The 16,426-nt window shown below is 39.0% G+C and overlaps 1 protein-coding gene across 6 annotated transcripts in view; it reads right to left on the bottom strand.

Moving 5' to 3' along the window:
• Positions 1-16,426, bottom strand: part of LOC115404883 (SLAM family member 5-like) — an 83,636-nt gene that overhangs the window by 11,203 nt on the left and 56,007 nt on the right. For 2 of the 6 annotated variants that reach the window (XM_030114237.1, XM_030114238.1), the window contains 2 exons: positions 11,868-11,908; positions 10,912-11,753 (listed from right to left, as the gene is read on the bottom strand). The exons of 2 other annotated variants lie outside the window; for them this stretch is intronic. In XM_030114237.1, coding sequence (XP_029970097.1) covers positions 11,528-11,753; positions 11,868-11,908 — 267 coding nt within the window. In that variant the 3' untranslated portion in view covers positions 10,912-11,527. Of the gene's footprint in view, positions 1-39; positions 196-1,518; positions 1,569-2,005; positions 2,111-3,953; positions 4,239-4,315; positions 4,631-8,787; positions 8,841-10,911; positions 11,754-11,867; positions 11,909-16,426 lie in introns of those variants that run through there. 2 more of the 6 variants (XM_030114234.1, XM_030114235.1) reach the window with 2 other exon arrangements.

The following is a 16,426-nucleotide window of genomic DNA, read 5'->3' as shown; positions in this document are numbered from 1 at the left end:
GAAAGAAAAGATTTTTCATGGTCCAGGATGCTTCTGTACCTGTGCATACACACTCTCAATTACAGGCTTGTCTTTGGTCTCAGCAGCAGCTGACGGCCCGCTGTGAGGCCCCACCTCACTGTAGGTGGAAAATGGAGAAAGACCTGAAGTCTCATCAATATCTGAAGCCTCAGCTGGACTTTTTGGAGTTTCAACCTAGAATATAAACAATGGAAAAGTTATTTTCACCTCATATTCTGCATACATCATTCTGGATCAATGTGTTGTGTCATGAAATATCAGGGTAGTTAACAGCTCATCGTTGTACTGAGACAATCTTTCTGGCTCAAATTAAAAGAATCATTTTCTTTGGTTTTTTGGGACATGGTTTTAAAGACAGGGCAAGTAATAAAGTATTTGTATTTTGTTACTAAATTCATGACTATTTTAAGGTGTGTTTATGTGAGTATTTATTTGTCAGAGGCCATTTTCTCCCCCTCTTATTCTGACAACTGGCTCAATTCTTCTTCGAACCTCCAAAATGAGGATTCTGAGTTGCAGTGAAATGATGAAAGCAGCGAACGGTAACAGTTCAGGAGAGGTCCAAACTCACTTTGCATCAATGTTGACTGAACACCAAGACTTCCTGTTACTGTTTCAAATGGAATTAATGTTTCAAAATGAGTTCCAGGACCTGCTTTTAATTTATACTTTAGTAGAAACATTTTCAATGCAAGTATTTGAACATTTACCTCAACAGAGAACATGAGTATGTTTTCCACTTCAGAAACACAGACAGCAAAGCCACAAACACACACAACCTGTTCCAATGTCTTCACATTTGAAAAAGCAAGGCAAATTGCAGGTTATCTATTCCTGATTAGTTCATATTTGCCGAATCTTCACACAACTGCCGCATATAAAACATGACTTCCACAAGCACAGCTGAAAGTGACTGCAGGTTTGTCGCATTATCTTTGCAAACTATAACTATACTTCCTCTGCATGAGGCTTTGGTTAAGTGGTTAAACTGATCTTTCCTGTGTCTTTCTCTACAGCTTAAAAACACAAAGTCTCTCTGAAGTCATTTTCAATGTTTGTATTTGACATAAAAAAAAAAGTACATTCTGGGAGTGGTGAGCTGCCGTTGTGCAGCACCTGTAGTGCCTTGCTCAGCGAGCCACACTGGTAACCTTTCAGCTGTGGGATTTGAACCTACAAACGTACCTATCTGTTGATCTATTTAAATTGAGCACTACAGTGTGAACATCAGAAGCAGAAACAATACACAGCTTGAAAAGCCAAACTCACCATAAGGCGGCACATAGCAACAGGCAGATTGACAGGACACCGGTTTTCTGATGAGGTTCATCATCCAAAGTAGGTTGTTTGAGGACAGGCAAGCAGCATGAGCAGCACATGAGGAAGTGACAGCAGGAGCACACAGCAGCACGAAAGAACAGAGACAAACACAGCTGTTGGAAAAGCCATTCAAATACAAGTGCAATGTAGTTTAGATTGTAAAAACCTGAAGCTTACCATTGGAACTGCATAGACTGTGTTATCTTGAGTCACACCGTGTTCTGCAGCTGAAACAGGACATACAAGATGAGTTACTATAAAAAGTTCTTGCTTGACTTTATTGACCCTTTAATTCCCACAATAGCATTTCTGCAACATCTTATAAACATCTTGGTCATTTTTACTCTGATCTATCAGAGCAATTCAAACTACACAGAGGAGAAACTTGAGAAAAATGTCAGATGTTAACAATGCCAAGATGTGATACTAAAACTTATAAGACAAATAGACAACAATTTTAATTCTCATGTCTTATCACAGCTTACAGAAACTCCCTGAAATATAGGCTTTAGAATCAATGCAATCAATCAATACAAGCTGTGAGTCAGACAGATCCCCCTGTTTGCTGCAGTAAATGAAGCCTAATGGATACGACAAACCGACTTTGAGACAGAAATTCATTTCAATGCATAGAAAACTACTCACACAACCGGCTCGAACTTACTTCTCTTACGATAGAAATAAGTTCCCAAAATCCCAACAGCTACGAAGGAAACACAAACTCCAACAGCAATCCAAATCTGGTCATGTTTCCGAGGCTGTTTATAAACTGAAAAACAATCATCAAATGACAAAGTAGTACTTTAATAAAATATTTCCATTGATACCATGTCAGTGAATATTTTGAAAAAAAAAAGTGTCCTAGTATTTAGATTAAAACACCAAAATAATTTATCACAATTGTCAACATTTATAGTGCATTCTTCTCCACAGACATGTTCAGGCCGAAGAGTAGAATTTTTTTTTCATTCAAACAAAAAGTTTGTATCCTCGTTCAGTGTGAAACTTCAGTGTGTTTGGTGCAGCGAGGAGTCGGCACATGAGAGGAAGAAGCTGTCAAAACTGAATTTGCGGCCACATTTTAAAAGAACATCTCAGTAGAAATTGATTTCAATTTCTGCATGGTTGAGTCTATTAAAAAAGGACTAAATTTACCAAAATGAAGACTTCTGATCAGAATCAAAATTGACAATATTTATTATGTTTTCTTTTTGTTTTGGCACTTTATAATAAACTGCATCCAATTTCAGTTTAAAGTAGCCTGATCAGAGCTCCGTTTATGTGACAATGCTGCTCAGATCAAAAGAAAAGGCAACTTTTTAAAGGGCAACTCCGGTTTTTTGACACCTGGACCTTATTTATAGGTGTGTGCATGCTCATATACTCACTCAGACAAACATCGTGCAGCTCGGAGTCCTTCAGAAGTTATTTAGATCCAAACGATGCAGCCGCACTAGCGGGGGTGCCACAGCAATGGAGCGTTAGCGCGGGACATAATCTCTGCAAAGTCGCTCATTTCGGCTGTATTTTTCCTCCATCGGTGCTGGGTTGCCTTTCGGTCGGAAGGGGGGCCCAGAGCTTCCCCGGAGCGCGCATCCGCCGGGCGATCTGGATTCTCCCGGCGAGGAGAGAGCTCCGGCCGTGGCGCGTCCCGCGGCCGGCATGGAGCGCGCATCCGCCGGGAAGCGGAGATGCGCATCCTCCCGGCGAGGAGAGAGCTTGCGCATCTGCCGGGGAGCAGAGATGCGCATCCTCCCGGCGAGGAGAGACATCCAGCGGCCCAGCGGCCGCGTGTGAGCCGTGCGTCTTCGCGGGTGTCCAGAGCCTCCGTGGAGCAGCTGAGGGCCGTTTTCCAACTCGGCCCCTGGAAGTCAGACGCCGGGGCACCGTGACAGCCGAGGCCGACTCAAAGTGCCTCTCTGCTGGGGAGAGGAGCGCCGCAACGTTCCCATCCGAGCTAATTGTGGCTAAGTTAGCGAAAACTGTCAGCTCTTCAGCTGACCCATCTGAAGACGGTAGATGAGCTGACGTTATGATAACACTGGCGGTGGATGAAGAAATACAGCCGAAATGAGCGACTTTGCAGAGATTATGTCCCGCGCTAACGCTCCATTGCCGTGGCCCCCGCTAGTGCGGCTACATCGGTTGGATCTAAATGACTTCTGAAGAACTGCGAGCTGCACGATGTTTGTCTGAGTGAGTATATGAGCATGCACACACCTATAAATAAGGTCCAGGTGTCAAAAAACCGGAGTTGCCCTTTAACAACTGCTTTCAGGTTAAAGCTTTTTGAAAATGCTCTGATTTAATATTTCTTCTGCACACATGCACAAGTAGATGGACAGTAACAACAATGTTGCCTCCAGAGCAACATAACTTCCAGTCCAGATTCTAAAGGACTTGGTGCTTTTTGAGTCGACAGCCTCCATAATGACAGTCCAACTTGGTGGTCTGTCCATATGATTGACCGTGTTCTCCCACTGTGAATGTTTATAGTGTGTTGTTCTCTTAAAGTTGAGGATTTGTCTATTTTCACAAAACCTTTTCCTTCCTCAAACTTCACAAAATCCAACCTGTGTGTTTACATTTGGTGCTGTCTCTTTCAGACCTACCGATCAGCTGGGAGCAGACATGTTGAATATCCGTCCTGTCCTCAGTCGAGCTGACCTGGTTTCTGTGTTTACAGATCACTGTAACATCCCACAAGTAGACTTCCAGAGTAGAACTGGAGTTTGTGATCTTTGATTGATTCCCTCCATCCTGATCACATTTTTGACTGTCGCATCTGAAAGTGCTGCTGATGTGAGAGTCGGCCGTGCTGCAGGTCAGAGTGACGTTACAGGAGTGTGAGCTGTTTGATACAGAGTTCACCTCCAGCTGGACGGGAGACACAACATCTGGAAGGACAGAGAGAAGTTTTGGAAATGTGAAAGCAGATGTTCTTGTTCAGTGTCTGAAATGTAACAAAACTCACCTTGAACTGTGATGTTGTGTTGGATTAATATGATGCCGCCAACAGTCAATGTTGTCACTCGTCCAGTATAAACTCCACTGTCTTTTTCTTGTAGGTTCTTCAGTATCACAGAATATTTCTTTTTGGCAGAGTAATCAATCCTTCCAGTGTAAGTTGGAGAGATTTGTGATTTGCCATCAGGGAAAAAGGTGACTAAACTCGAACTCTCTTTATCAAATATCCATACAAATAAAAAAAAGTCTTCAGGCACATTGTCGACATCCAGAAGTACATCTTTGCCTTTCTGGACGAACACAGGAGCAACACTGGACTGGACTGTAAAACAGGAGATGCAGAATCCAGATCATTTTAAACATGTTATATTGTTGATTCCAGTTCTGTGAAATTGATTTAGTTTCTTTAACCAACCCATCAAAGGACAAAGGAACAGTCTCCACACCATGTTGATTCTTTTTTCATTTGACTTTCAGTCCAAATGATCTCAACAGACAGTAAAGACCACACGGGGAAATTCAGCCCTTGTTTAACACATGGTATTAAGAATTGATTTGATTTGATTTGATTTATTTATTTCAAACATACCATAAATAATGTAATAAATAAACTAAGATATACGTAGAAAAAAAGAGAGAGAGAGAGAGAGAGAGAGAGAGAGAAAAAAAACAATATTAATAATCCAACAAATTAATAGAGTCCGACATGTCCGAAAAGGGGTAGGAAGAAGCATAAGCTTATTTACACCTACCCCCTCTCCACTAACAATTAGTGTCCTGAACGTCTATTTACATCATCAATATTAACTTAAAAGAAAATTGACAAGGTAAATAAACATAGTCACAGATTAAATAGACATTAAGTGAATAAAACAAACCCCCCGAAAGAAAATAGATAAATAAAAAAATTAAAAAAAGAAGCCAAGCAAAAAATAAAGAAAAAAAGACAGACAAAAATAATTTGTGAAAACACACAGCTGTTATAAGCCTTCTTCCTCCCTGTACCTCGTGAAAACCATGTTTTTGTACCGCTTTTTAAACTGGGTCATGCTTGGACATTGCTTGAGCTCCACTGTTCCATGACCTCACTCCATTGACTGAAACACAAAAACTTTTTAATGTTGTACGTGCTCGCTGGTATTTGAAGTTCAACTTCCCCCTCAGATTAAAACCCCCCTCTCTGTTAAAAAACATTTTTTGAATATTTTCAGGAAGTAGATTATTGTTTGCTTTGTACATTATTTGTGCTGTTAGAAAGTGAACCAGGTCAGTGAATTTTAATATTTTTGATTTTAAGAATAGTGTATTTGTGTGCTCTCTACAGCTGGCATTATGAATTATCCTTACTGCTCTTTATTGTAGTATGGATAATGATTTTATTGAACATTTGTAAGTATTACCCCAGACCTCTGCACAGTAATGTAAATATGGTAAAACCAGTGAACAGTAGAGAATGTGGAGTGATTTGTGGTCCAGAAAATGTTTGACTTTGCTCAGAACAGAAATACTTCTTGATATCTTAGTGTGTACATACTTGATATGCGATTTCCAGTTCATTTTATGATCAATCACTACACCAAGAAACTTATTTTCAAACACTCTTTCAATATTCACACCATCCACACTTAGCTGTACTTGATTATTCTTATTACAGTTACTGAATAACATAAATTTAGTTTTGCATAGATTTAATGATAATTTGTTACTGTCAAACCATGTTTTCAGTTTACACATTTCAGTATTAACCCTGTCAACTAAGTCTTGTAAATCCCCCCCAGAAAAAAATATATTTGTGTCATCTGCAAATAAAACCAACTTCAACTGTTCTGAAACGTTACATATATCATTGATGTAAAGTATAAACAGTTTTGGACCTAGTACTGACCCCTGAGGGACGCCACAAGCAATGTCCAAGCATGATGATGAATTTTCCCCCGACTTCACAAATTATTTTCTAGTGCTTAAATAACTTTTCACCCATTGCAAAACCAACCCCCTAATCCCATACCGTTCCAGTTTACTGAGTAATATGTTATGACTGATTGTGTCAAAAGCCTTCTTAAGATCTATGAAAATTCCAGCTGAGTGCAGTTTGTCATCTATAGCGTTTGTGATTTCCTCAACTGATTCTATTAGTGTAGTGACGCAGAATTATTCGCTCTAAATCCATATTGACTGTTAGAAAGTAATTTGTGTTTGTTTATAAACCTGTCTAATCTACTATTAAATAATTTTTCAAGAATTTTGGAAAATTGTGGGAGCAATGAAACAGGTCTGTAATTTGTGTAGTTGTGTTTGTCCCCAGTCTTATAAAGCAGCACCACTTTAGCTATTTTCATTTGATCAGGAAATTTACCAGTTTGAAATGATAAATTAAATATGTATACTAGTGGTGTACAAATCCTCTCAATGACCTTTTTTACTACTGTCATGTCGATTTCATTTGAGTCAGTAGATGTTTTCCATTTACAAGCATTTACAGCGTCTAATATTTCGTTTTCATTTACTGCTGTGAGGAACATTGAACAGGGATTTCTTTCTATAAGTTTATCAATGCACTCTTCTGACAACAACGAATCTGGAATTTTCTCTGACAGATTTGGTCCAACATTCACAAAAAAATTATTAAAGCCGTTGACCACATCATTCTTATCTATTCTAACACTATTATCAATAAAATATTGTTGCTTAGTACCATTTTTAATAATATTATTTCATATATCCCATATTCCTTTAATATTATTTCTGTTATTATGTAGTATGTTACTGTAATATTCCTTCCATACCCGTATAATATTGGTTAACTTGTTTTTATATTTTTTATATTTATCTTCTGTCTCTTTAGTTCTCTGTTTTATAAATTCTTTATACAGTGCATTTTTCTTTTTACAGGCATTTTGTAGTCCCTTTGTTAGCCAGGGTCGATCTTTGTATCTTTGTTTACTATGGTATGGTTTACTATGGCATGGTATCATATAATGATATAAATACTTTCAAAAAAGGTTTCATATGCACAGTCAACGTTGTTTTCATTATATACATAACCCCAATTGCACCAGTAAATCCCTCTTCAATTTATTCATACTCTCTTCCGTCCTCACTCGTCTATATTTTGGGGTTTTTTCTGATCGATCTCTATAATAACTGCTATTATAAACTGTGAAAACTGGGAGGTGATCACTAATGTCGTTAATTAGTAGTCCACTAACTGTATTATTCTCAATATCATTTGTGAATATGTTGTCTATTAAAGTAGCAGAGTGGGATGTGATTCTACTAGGTCTAGTGATGTTTGGATGTAAACTGAAGCTGTACATGGTATTGATAAATTCATCGATCATTGGGTGCTTATTTGGATTCAATAAATCAATATTGAAGTCACCACAGATGAATACAACTTTTTGATTTGTCTTTGAAAACACATCCCCAATCCAGTCACTGAATGCTTCTATACTAGAACCCGGTGCTCTGTATATACAACTGATTATTATATTTTTGCTTTTTTCATCACATAGCTCGATTGTCACACATTCTAACAAATTATCAATTGCAGTCATATCATCCACTACTTTATAGTTCAAGCTATGATCAACATACAGAGCCACTCGTCCTCCATTCTTGTTCCTTCTGTTTACCCAATAGAATTCATATCCGTCCAGTTCAAAATCCAGTCCTTTATCAACATTGATCCATGTTTCAGATATAGAAATAATTTTAAATGGTTTTATAAATCGTCTTAAATATTATTTAATGTTACTGACGTTTGCGTACATACTTCTGCCACTGAAATGGATTATTGATAATTTGCTGTCAGTTTTGATGGTGTGGTTATACTGTTCATCCGTATAATAGCAGCAGTTGTCTTTAATGTTAGAAAAGAAATTATTATCCGGGTCTATATCCTGTTCCAGGTCCAGCAGTTTGTGATCTCTGTAGAATTGAGATTAAAAAAAGTTCCGAAGGAAAAGAGGAGATCGACAAAGCTGTACTTTATATCATGGCTGGTTAATGTGAAGATTCTGAAGTTACAGGATAAACCATCTAAAAACCTGGACTACAAAAAGAAAGTCTCCATCACAAACTTAATTGAACCATGCTAATCATGAAAAAATACTGAGACTGTAATAAATTAAAGAGGGAAACTTTTGCTACATGAATTTATGAACCATTAGTACTTTATCTTAAAAAAATACAACACCAACCAAATAAATGAACAAATCTGTCATGCTGCCAACTTCAAGCTTCTTTAGAAAGGTCAAGAAAGCTGAAATGCTAGTGACATAGGTCCAAATATGTACAAAGGTCACAGGGATTATGGGCAGCAGCACTGCCACAGGTTGCTGTTGTAGAATTAATCTTTAACATTTTTAACTATATTTTAGCTTTGAACCGAGACCAGAACTGAGATACTGACATTTTCTAACTGTACTCATTGTCTACTTTTTGAACCTGAAAAGTTTTCAGAAATGACATTTTTACCTTGAAGCAGGAAAAGCCAGAAAACCACAACCTGCAGCATTGTGACAGATGATCCAACTGTGAAGATGTTTCCTGTGGGTGAGGACCCCTCTGCCCCTCCTCAACATAACCGACAAACATACCTGCTGTTCCAAATGAAGGGGTGTGAAATTCAAGAACAACCACAGTTCTCAAAGAAACATTTACTGAGGTTTGTAAAATAACCTTAATCACTGGTAAAATAACTTTCATTACTATTAGCAATAGTATTAAAGCCTTGAGGTGTTGAGAAGTTAAAATGCTCAATCGACTGCAATGCAAACAGTTGAGTTCCATTGATTATTCTAAAAAATGAGCTCTGGAGTTAAAGTACCGTATTGGCCCGAATATAAGACGATGTTTTTTCCCAGAAATTGCATCCTCAAAAGTGGGGTCGTGTTATAATCGGAGTCGTCTTATATTCGGGCCAATACGGTATTCAAAAGGTAAATCCAAAACTCCAGTCACTGTGAATAAAAATGGTCGGTACTTGAGGAGTCACTGGGAAAATACAGGAACACTGGATGTATGAAGGGAAAAGGATGAATAGAAAAGAGGATCTGCAAAGTGCAACATGAAGTCAGTTATTCTCACTCAGAAAGAGGAAACACCCTTTAGGGAGGAGACAGTTAATCAAAAACTGAGTAAAAGTAGACAGGAACAAACAGAGAGAAAAGTGGCCTGAAACAAAGACATGATGTGTGATGTTTTTCAAATATAAATATTACACTTTGGTTCTTGATGAAATACATTATACATAAAAAAAAAAAACCTACATGAAGGTCTATGAGCGTCCAGTGATGTCCACTGAATTAATTTGTACTTGTTGCACGTGCACAAGGATGACACCAGATGTCCACGTGCCAATGGGATTTATTTTTCATACAGGGGCTCTGCAAATGCAATACAAACAATAAATGTTTGGAACATATACGCTGCTCTCTGCCCCGAGTCCGCTCCTGTGATGACTTCTTTGTGGGTTTTCAGTTTTCTAACACAAATAATGCAAAAACTAAACAATAATACTGCAAAACATAACATGTGCAGCCTCTACTATTAACTATTGACATATACTCAATGAACTCACAATACTAACTGTCACATTTCAGTAGTGGCTCACGTATACTGAAACATCTTTACAAACACACAACACATGAAAATAACATGACAACACATAATACACAACCAGATCAGCACTTGATGCTAGTGATAGCCTCCCTCTACTGATCTAAAACGCATTAAATAAATGAAACACAACACCGTGAAACAAGGGTAGACGTTATGAAAACATATCTGTGGCACTTGTGCACTTTACTCACCTGCAAATGCAATACAAACATTAAATGTTTGGAACATATACGCTGCTCTCTGCCCCGAGTCCGCTCCTGTGCTGGCTTCTTTGTGGCTTTGAGAAACAGCCCCAGTTTCCCCTAGAAAATACTCGTGCTGCCTCCTACTGGCGGATTTGGGTATTGCCCGAGATCCAAGCAGGTGAGCAGTGACACAAGACCGACAATCACATCAATCTCAAAAAAATAAAAGTGGGGGGGACCAAGATAATTCACAAAACTACAAAATCTGGACATGAGAAGAACCAACTGAATGTCCAGGGTGCCACATATTGGTTAATCTGTCCATCTTCTGTTGGGCTTCATCCTGTGCAGGGTCACAGGGTCACAGGACGCTGGAGCTCATCCCAGCAAACAATGGACAAGAGCAGTGTACACCTGGACAGGTCACCAGTCCATCACAGTGCATTACTCGGACCGGTCCTAGCAATGTTTTCATTTGAACAACTCAGGAAGGGTGAGAGCACCAGAATAAACACAGAAACACAGGATGAAGTGTCAACCAGAAGACACAGGAGACACCCGAAACGCACCAGTGTCACCAGGTAGAGGTGAAACACACCAGTGCAGGAGCTGCAACCAGACATGAGGAGGGAAAGGCAGGGAGCCTGAAGCCAGAGACGAGAACTTTAAAAATTGCACCATAACATCGTCAGATTAACAGAATTCAGGGAATAACATTATTATTAAAAAACAAACAAAAAACACAAAAAAAAACACAAGAATACCAAAAATATTGTTGTTCTTGGATCTTTTTATTTGCTATTAAAAAAAAATAAATCAGGCACCTGTACTTCCTTCTCTCACCAGATAAGCTCAGGATACCTTCACAAAATATGCTAAACTGGAATTGCACTTATTTTCCAGAAGAGTCAGGATCTCCCTGCATATCTTCTGTGTCATTTGGTTTAATGCAGTGGTTCTGAAAGTGCAGGGATCGTTGTTTGGTTGCTCCAGAGATTCATTTTAATCTCAATGGGATTCTCTGTTTGAATAAAAATAAGTGAAATACAATGAGAAACTTGGTAAATATTTCTCATTAACAGACACTCTTCTTTTGTTGTTTTGCTTTGGACTAGCGTGGCTGAGAAATACAAAAAACATGCGCTTAAAACATGGAAAAGAGAACAAGTGGAATGTTAAACATCACATTGAATTTCACTTATTTGCAAATATCACAGCGCACAGTACATTAAAGTGTCCAAGAAAGTTTTTTACAGAAATGTATAAATTTAGAGATTCTTTTGACTTGAAACTGATCAGTTTTACACTTTTCCAAAAAGAGGAGCCATAAAAGTCACAAAAGTGAAAAAGCAACAAGGACTTGAGGTGCCGTTCTTCAAGTTAAAGTATTCAGTCTTGAGCTGAAGATGTCAGTGTCCTGCTGTGACCGTCCTTCTCAGTTCAAGCAGTCGCTTCATTCGCTTCAGATTAGTTCTTCTGTGCTCTGTTAACCTCAGCGTAAAGTGTCTCTGGCTGGCACTTGTTTCTGGGCGTGTCGGTCGTGGTCGGCGCCAGAGGAAACTGCACCGTGGCGTAGGTGGATGTTGGAGAGCAACCTGAAGCTCCATCTCCAGAGTTTTGTCCAGGATTGACACCCTGGGATTAAATCAAAGAATCGTGTTATGTGAAAACAAATAGAGGGTAGGAAGGTTTTTTTTTTTTTTTTTTTTTTTTTGAGAAATACATTGAAACTATATTCTTCTGACTTACTTCAGGAAATGTATATTCTGTTGCACCTGCTGCTCTTCGACCTGTGAGACAAAGACAGAACAGAATATATTTACATCAAAGGTAAATGTGAAATATATATGTATTCAAAGAGTTTTTGCAATAAACTCAGAAACTTGCATTTTACATATCATTCCATTTTTTTACCAGGAGGCTACAGACTATATATCCTATTATGCTGTATATAACCACATCTTTTGTATTCCTATAGTGGATATGTATAACTATTTGAGAGGCTTATTCAAAACCACTGTGTATCTTTCACATTGATCCAGTTGATCTACACCCTTGAAAAGCAGCAAAGTTCTTCTTTGCAGTCAGATTTTCATATTCTGTTAAACTTTGTCCACGATGAAGGGAAGATATTTGTCATGTTTACAGACAGGAAACACTCCAGTGGTTGGGATTTTGTTAAAACAAGGATGTCCAACACTTCAGTGTGTGTTGAGATGTGAGTCAGATGAATAAGAATTGATCCAGATTGTTGACACACATAATTTGAACAAAGTTGTAACAAGTGTTAAAACAAATTGATTCAGGCTAATCAGTAGATATGTTACTCTGTATTAAATGGACTAATGCTGTGAAGATGGAGGTTTGTTTACAACATGTCAATCTGGTGAAATTAAGAAGATTAGATGATTTTACTTTCTGTTTGATTTTTTGTCCACTTACATAAAATCATACAAATTTGATGATTTCCTACAACAACAGTGCATCCTTAGTATTCGTTCGAAAAATGACATAGGATAAAAATTGAAAAATGAAGTCCAGATTTAGGCAGGCAGTGGTATGTTGGCCACCTTTAACCTCTGCCCTTATTGTCAGTCAATTGTCAAAAAACCTGCTCGCCTTCTTTCCGCCTGGCTGCAACCGAAGCAGCACCTGATCTCCCCGTCTCTCTGTAAAAGAAGTAGTCCCTCACCTCTGACCTGTCCTTCGCTGCTGGCTGGAGCAGCACCTCGTCTCACCGCTCTCGGACTCGGCCCTCGGACCGGACCAGTCATTAAACCTGTTATACCAGACTTCCTGTGTTGGTTTGCCTCTCTGCACCTGAGCCTCCGCATACCCCCGTAACAAAATCGGTGGTTTGTCCTTTTGCACAGCCAGCCGCAAGATAAAAACATGAGCATGAGCAGCTTTAGAAACCGCATCTGATCAAACTATATGTCACATTCACACTTCCTCTTCTTGCCATCCGTTGAAGCAGCAACACATGAAATTGCAGAACTTCCTTTGCCACAGCTAAAGCTGCTGTGGGTGAGTTCGTTAGTTCACACATTCTGACTCCACTCTGTTTCACATGTTTATGGTCAAATTATCAATCAATCAAACTTTATTTGTAGAGCACTTTTTCATATTTATAAAAACAACGCAAAGTGCTGAACAGTAAAAACAGTAATAAAAACAAAAGAATAAAACCGCACCATCAATTAGTACACACACACACACACACACACACACACACACACACACACACACACACACACACACACACACACACTCCCAATTTTTTGCGCACAGCAAAGCAGAGGAGACATGTCATGGCACTAAGCATCATGGGAAAACACTACCAGTGGGGCCTTCCACACCAGGAGAAGGCGAAGGTCATTCATACTGGGGCCCCAGCGCTCGACCCCCGACCCCGTCAGACCAAAGGGAACCCGCACACCGAAGTGTGGAGACCCCCAGACCAGCCATGACCAGAGGACTCGAGCGCAGTGACCCCAGCAGAAGACTGGAACCAACTCCTGGTGTAAAAGACCCCCTCAGGAAACACTGGAGTTCAGCAGCTAAAAACATAAAAAGACATGATACAAAGCTAATAGAAAAAAAGTAAGATAAGATTATAAAGTAAAAAAGTAAAATAAGTTAGAAGTACATAATAAAAATAGAATGAATAAATAGGATAAGTAGATTTAAAAAAAAAAGAAGATAAAAAATAAAGATGGAGATAAGAACTAAAAAAAGTCAATTAAAAGCCAGATTAAAAAGGTGTGTTTTCAACCTCCCTTTAAAAATATCAACAGTCTCTGCGGTCCTGAGGTTCTCTGGCAGGCTGTTCCACAGGCGGGGGCGTAATCGGTCCTTTGCAGGTGATGTCACATTTTGCAGGGGTCTCACTCTGTGATTCACGTCTTTGGCTGTGTTCGAAACCGCATACTGCCTACTACATCCTTCCATACTCATACTGCCCATAATGAGTAGTGAACACACGATGTATACTCAACATTTCTGGTGAATGCAGTATGCATCCGGGAACTTCTCGCATACTCAAAATCGCATTCTGTCAGCGTAAACGCACTGCATACTCAACAAGTTAGTATGAGTAGTAGATAAGTATGCGGTTTCGAACACAGCCTATGAGTGCGGCATTATTTCTCAGAAATGGCAAAATCGTGTTGCGTAATAGGCTGGCATATAAGTTGCATTGACGGAATGGGAGCAGGACAGAAGGCAATCTCTGTTTTTTCCAGTTTCCCACGTGGAAAAGAAATTACGGGGGGCAGACTGAGGAAATGATGAAGAGGCGTCGGATGGCGTGGGTTGCAGCAGTGACATGAAAGAGCAGGGGCGGACTGGGGGGTAAAAGTGGCCCAGGAGACATGGACAGACTGGCCCACTTCATGCGTAGTGTGACAACCAACCAGCCAGCAACACAAGTTTCATGTTCCTGAGTTCCTCGCTGAAAAAAGAACCAATTTGGACCACAAACGTATAATAATAATTAACCTTAAGCTTTAAGCAGCTTACTGTAAAATAACTGTAGGTATATTATGATTTTATAGCATGTTGGTACAATAGAATTTAGCTTACCTATTTGCCAGTCTGTTAGTGACACCACCTGTCTATACCATGAGTAAACCACTAGAGGGCAACTTAATTACAACAATAAGTTCATTTCACAAAGTTTGTTTTATTTAAATATAGATGAACAATATAGATGTAAATATTATTTCTATATATATTATAGATAAATAAACTACACAGCAAGCAACTATACAAACAGCTACATACAATCATGTGATAACTTATCCTTTATATAAAATAAAAACTGTGCAGCTACTATACAAACAACTATACACAATCATACAATATAAAAACTTATAGTTATTTATACCTTAACCTTTGTTAGTCAGTTGTGTTAAAATGTTCACGACCATCCACAATGTGGATCACAGTCCTCTCCGGGTCCCCTCTGGAACACATGCAGGCCTATATGGGTGAGAGACAAAACATGACATTAGCTATAATAACACATCATCCCGTCCTGAAACCTGGGTTAAAACTAATAGGTCACATTGTAAATGTTAGTTCAAGAGTCTGTAACAATAAGTCATTCACTAATTTAAAGATTGGTAAGTAGCTAAGTCACACGCTAAAAGCAATGTGAATAGAAATATTCCCGGATGTCGGTGGCGACGGTGACCTTCATATAGTATGGGATGGTGGTGATGATGTAGTTGATGGTTGTTTGATAGGAAAGTGACAAGGGAACCTCTACCTCCTCTTGATCCAGAGTCAGACTGATGGATTTGTTTGGTTTTTTCTATATTGAGAGTGAGGTGTTCCTTCAGACAGACATCATATTTTCCAAGTAAAAGAATGATCTCTAAAAAACAGCAATGATCAATAGTCTCATCATCTAAGGTGTGTGCTGCTTCTGCCTGCTTTCCTCTGTGACTCAAACCCCTTTTGCCAATGAGCTTGATCACATCTATGATGCGCTCCAAAACTTGTCGCCTCTTGCATACTTGCTGTCTGTCATACTCATCGACTCTCAGGTGTTCGTGGGTGAAGGTGGTCACGTCAGTGATGAAGGAGCTGCTATCTCAACATTACCATAAGCCATGCAAAGAAAGCAGAAGAGTGTTTTGGTTTGTTCATTAGATGTCCGCCATTTCCGGTTTGTTCCATCAAACAAAATGTCCTCTGCACTACAGAGCTGTCTGCCTTCTGCTTGTGGTGAAAATGGAGGAAGAGGTCTAAGTCTGGCTTTGGCCTTGTGAAATAATCAACTGATGGGGGGAACCTGACTTCTTGTCCTTGGCCTTCTGTGTCAGCAGCAGGGACACCAGACTACAAAAATGATTGGCAATGTGAATTGTTAGAGCAGTTTTAGTGCTTTACTATCAACAGCATTTGATATTAATGCATGTGGGTTATGGTTGGGCAAACAAGCATTATTGTCATCAGCCTTACCGTAACAAGTCTGGGATTCACTTCTCTGTCCACATGTGGGTTATATTTAATCTGGATAAGAGATTAATATTATTAATTATGCTAGTTTACCAATCATCATCATCATCACGCATCATCATGGTAGGTATTTTACATAAAAAAGAAAAAAATAATAAATTCTGGGATGTATCACTGAATTATTCTGATAGCGAACTTGTACAGACAAGTAAACAATTCATTAAGTTATGGTCATTAAGTATTAGAGTCAATTAATTGATAAGAACGGGTTAATTTCAACCAGATGACAACGTGGCTACAAAGGTGAAAGACCCCATCCCATCATAATTAGCAACAGCACA

The sequence above is a fragment of the Salarias fasciatus genome, chromosome 18 (assembly GCF_902148845.1).
Source record: "Salarias fasciatus chromosome 18, fSalaFa1.1, whole genome shotgun sequence".
Lineage (NCBI taxonomy): Eukaryota > Metazoa > Chordata > Actinopteri > Blenniiformes > Blenniidae > Salarias > Salarias fasciatus.
This window is presented reverse-complemented; position numbering and strand designations above follow the sequence as displayed.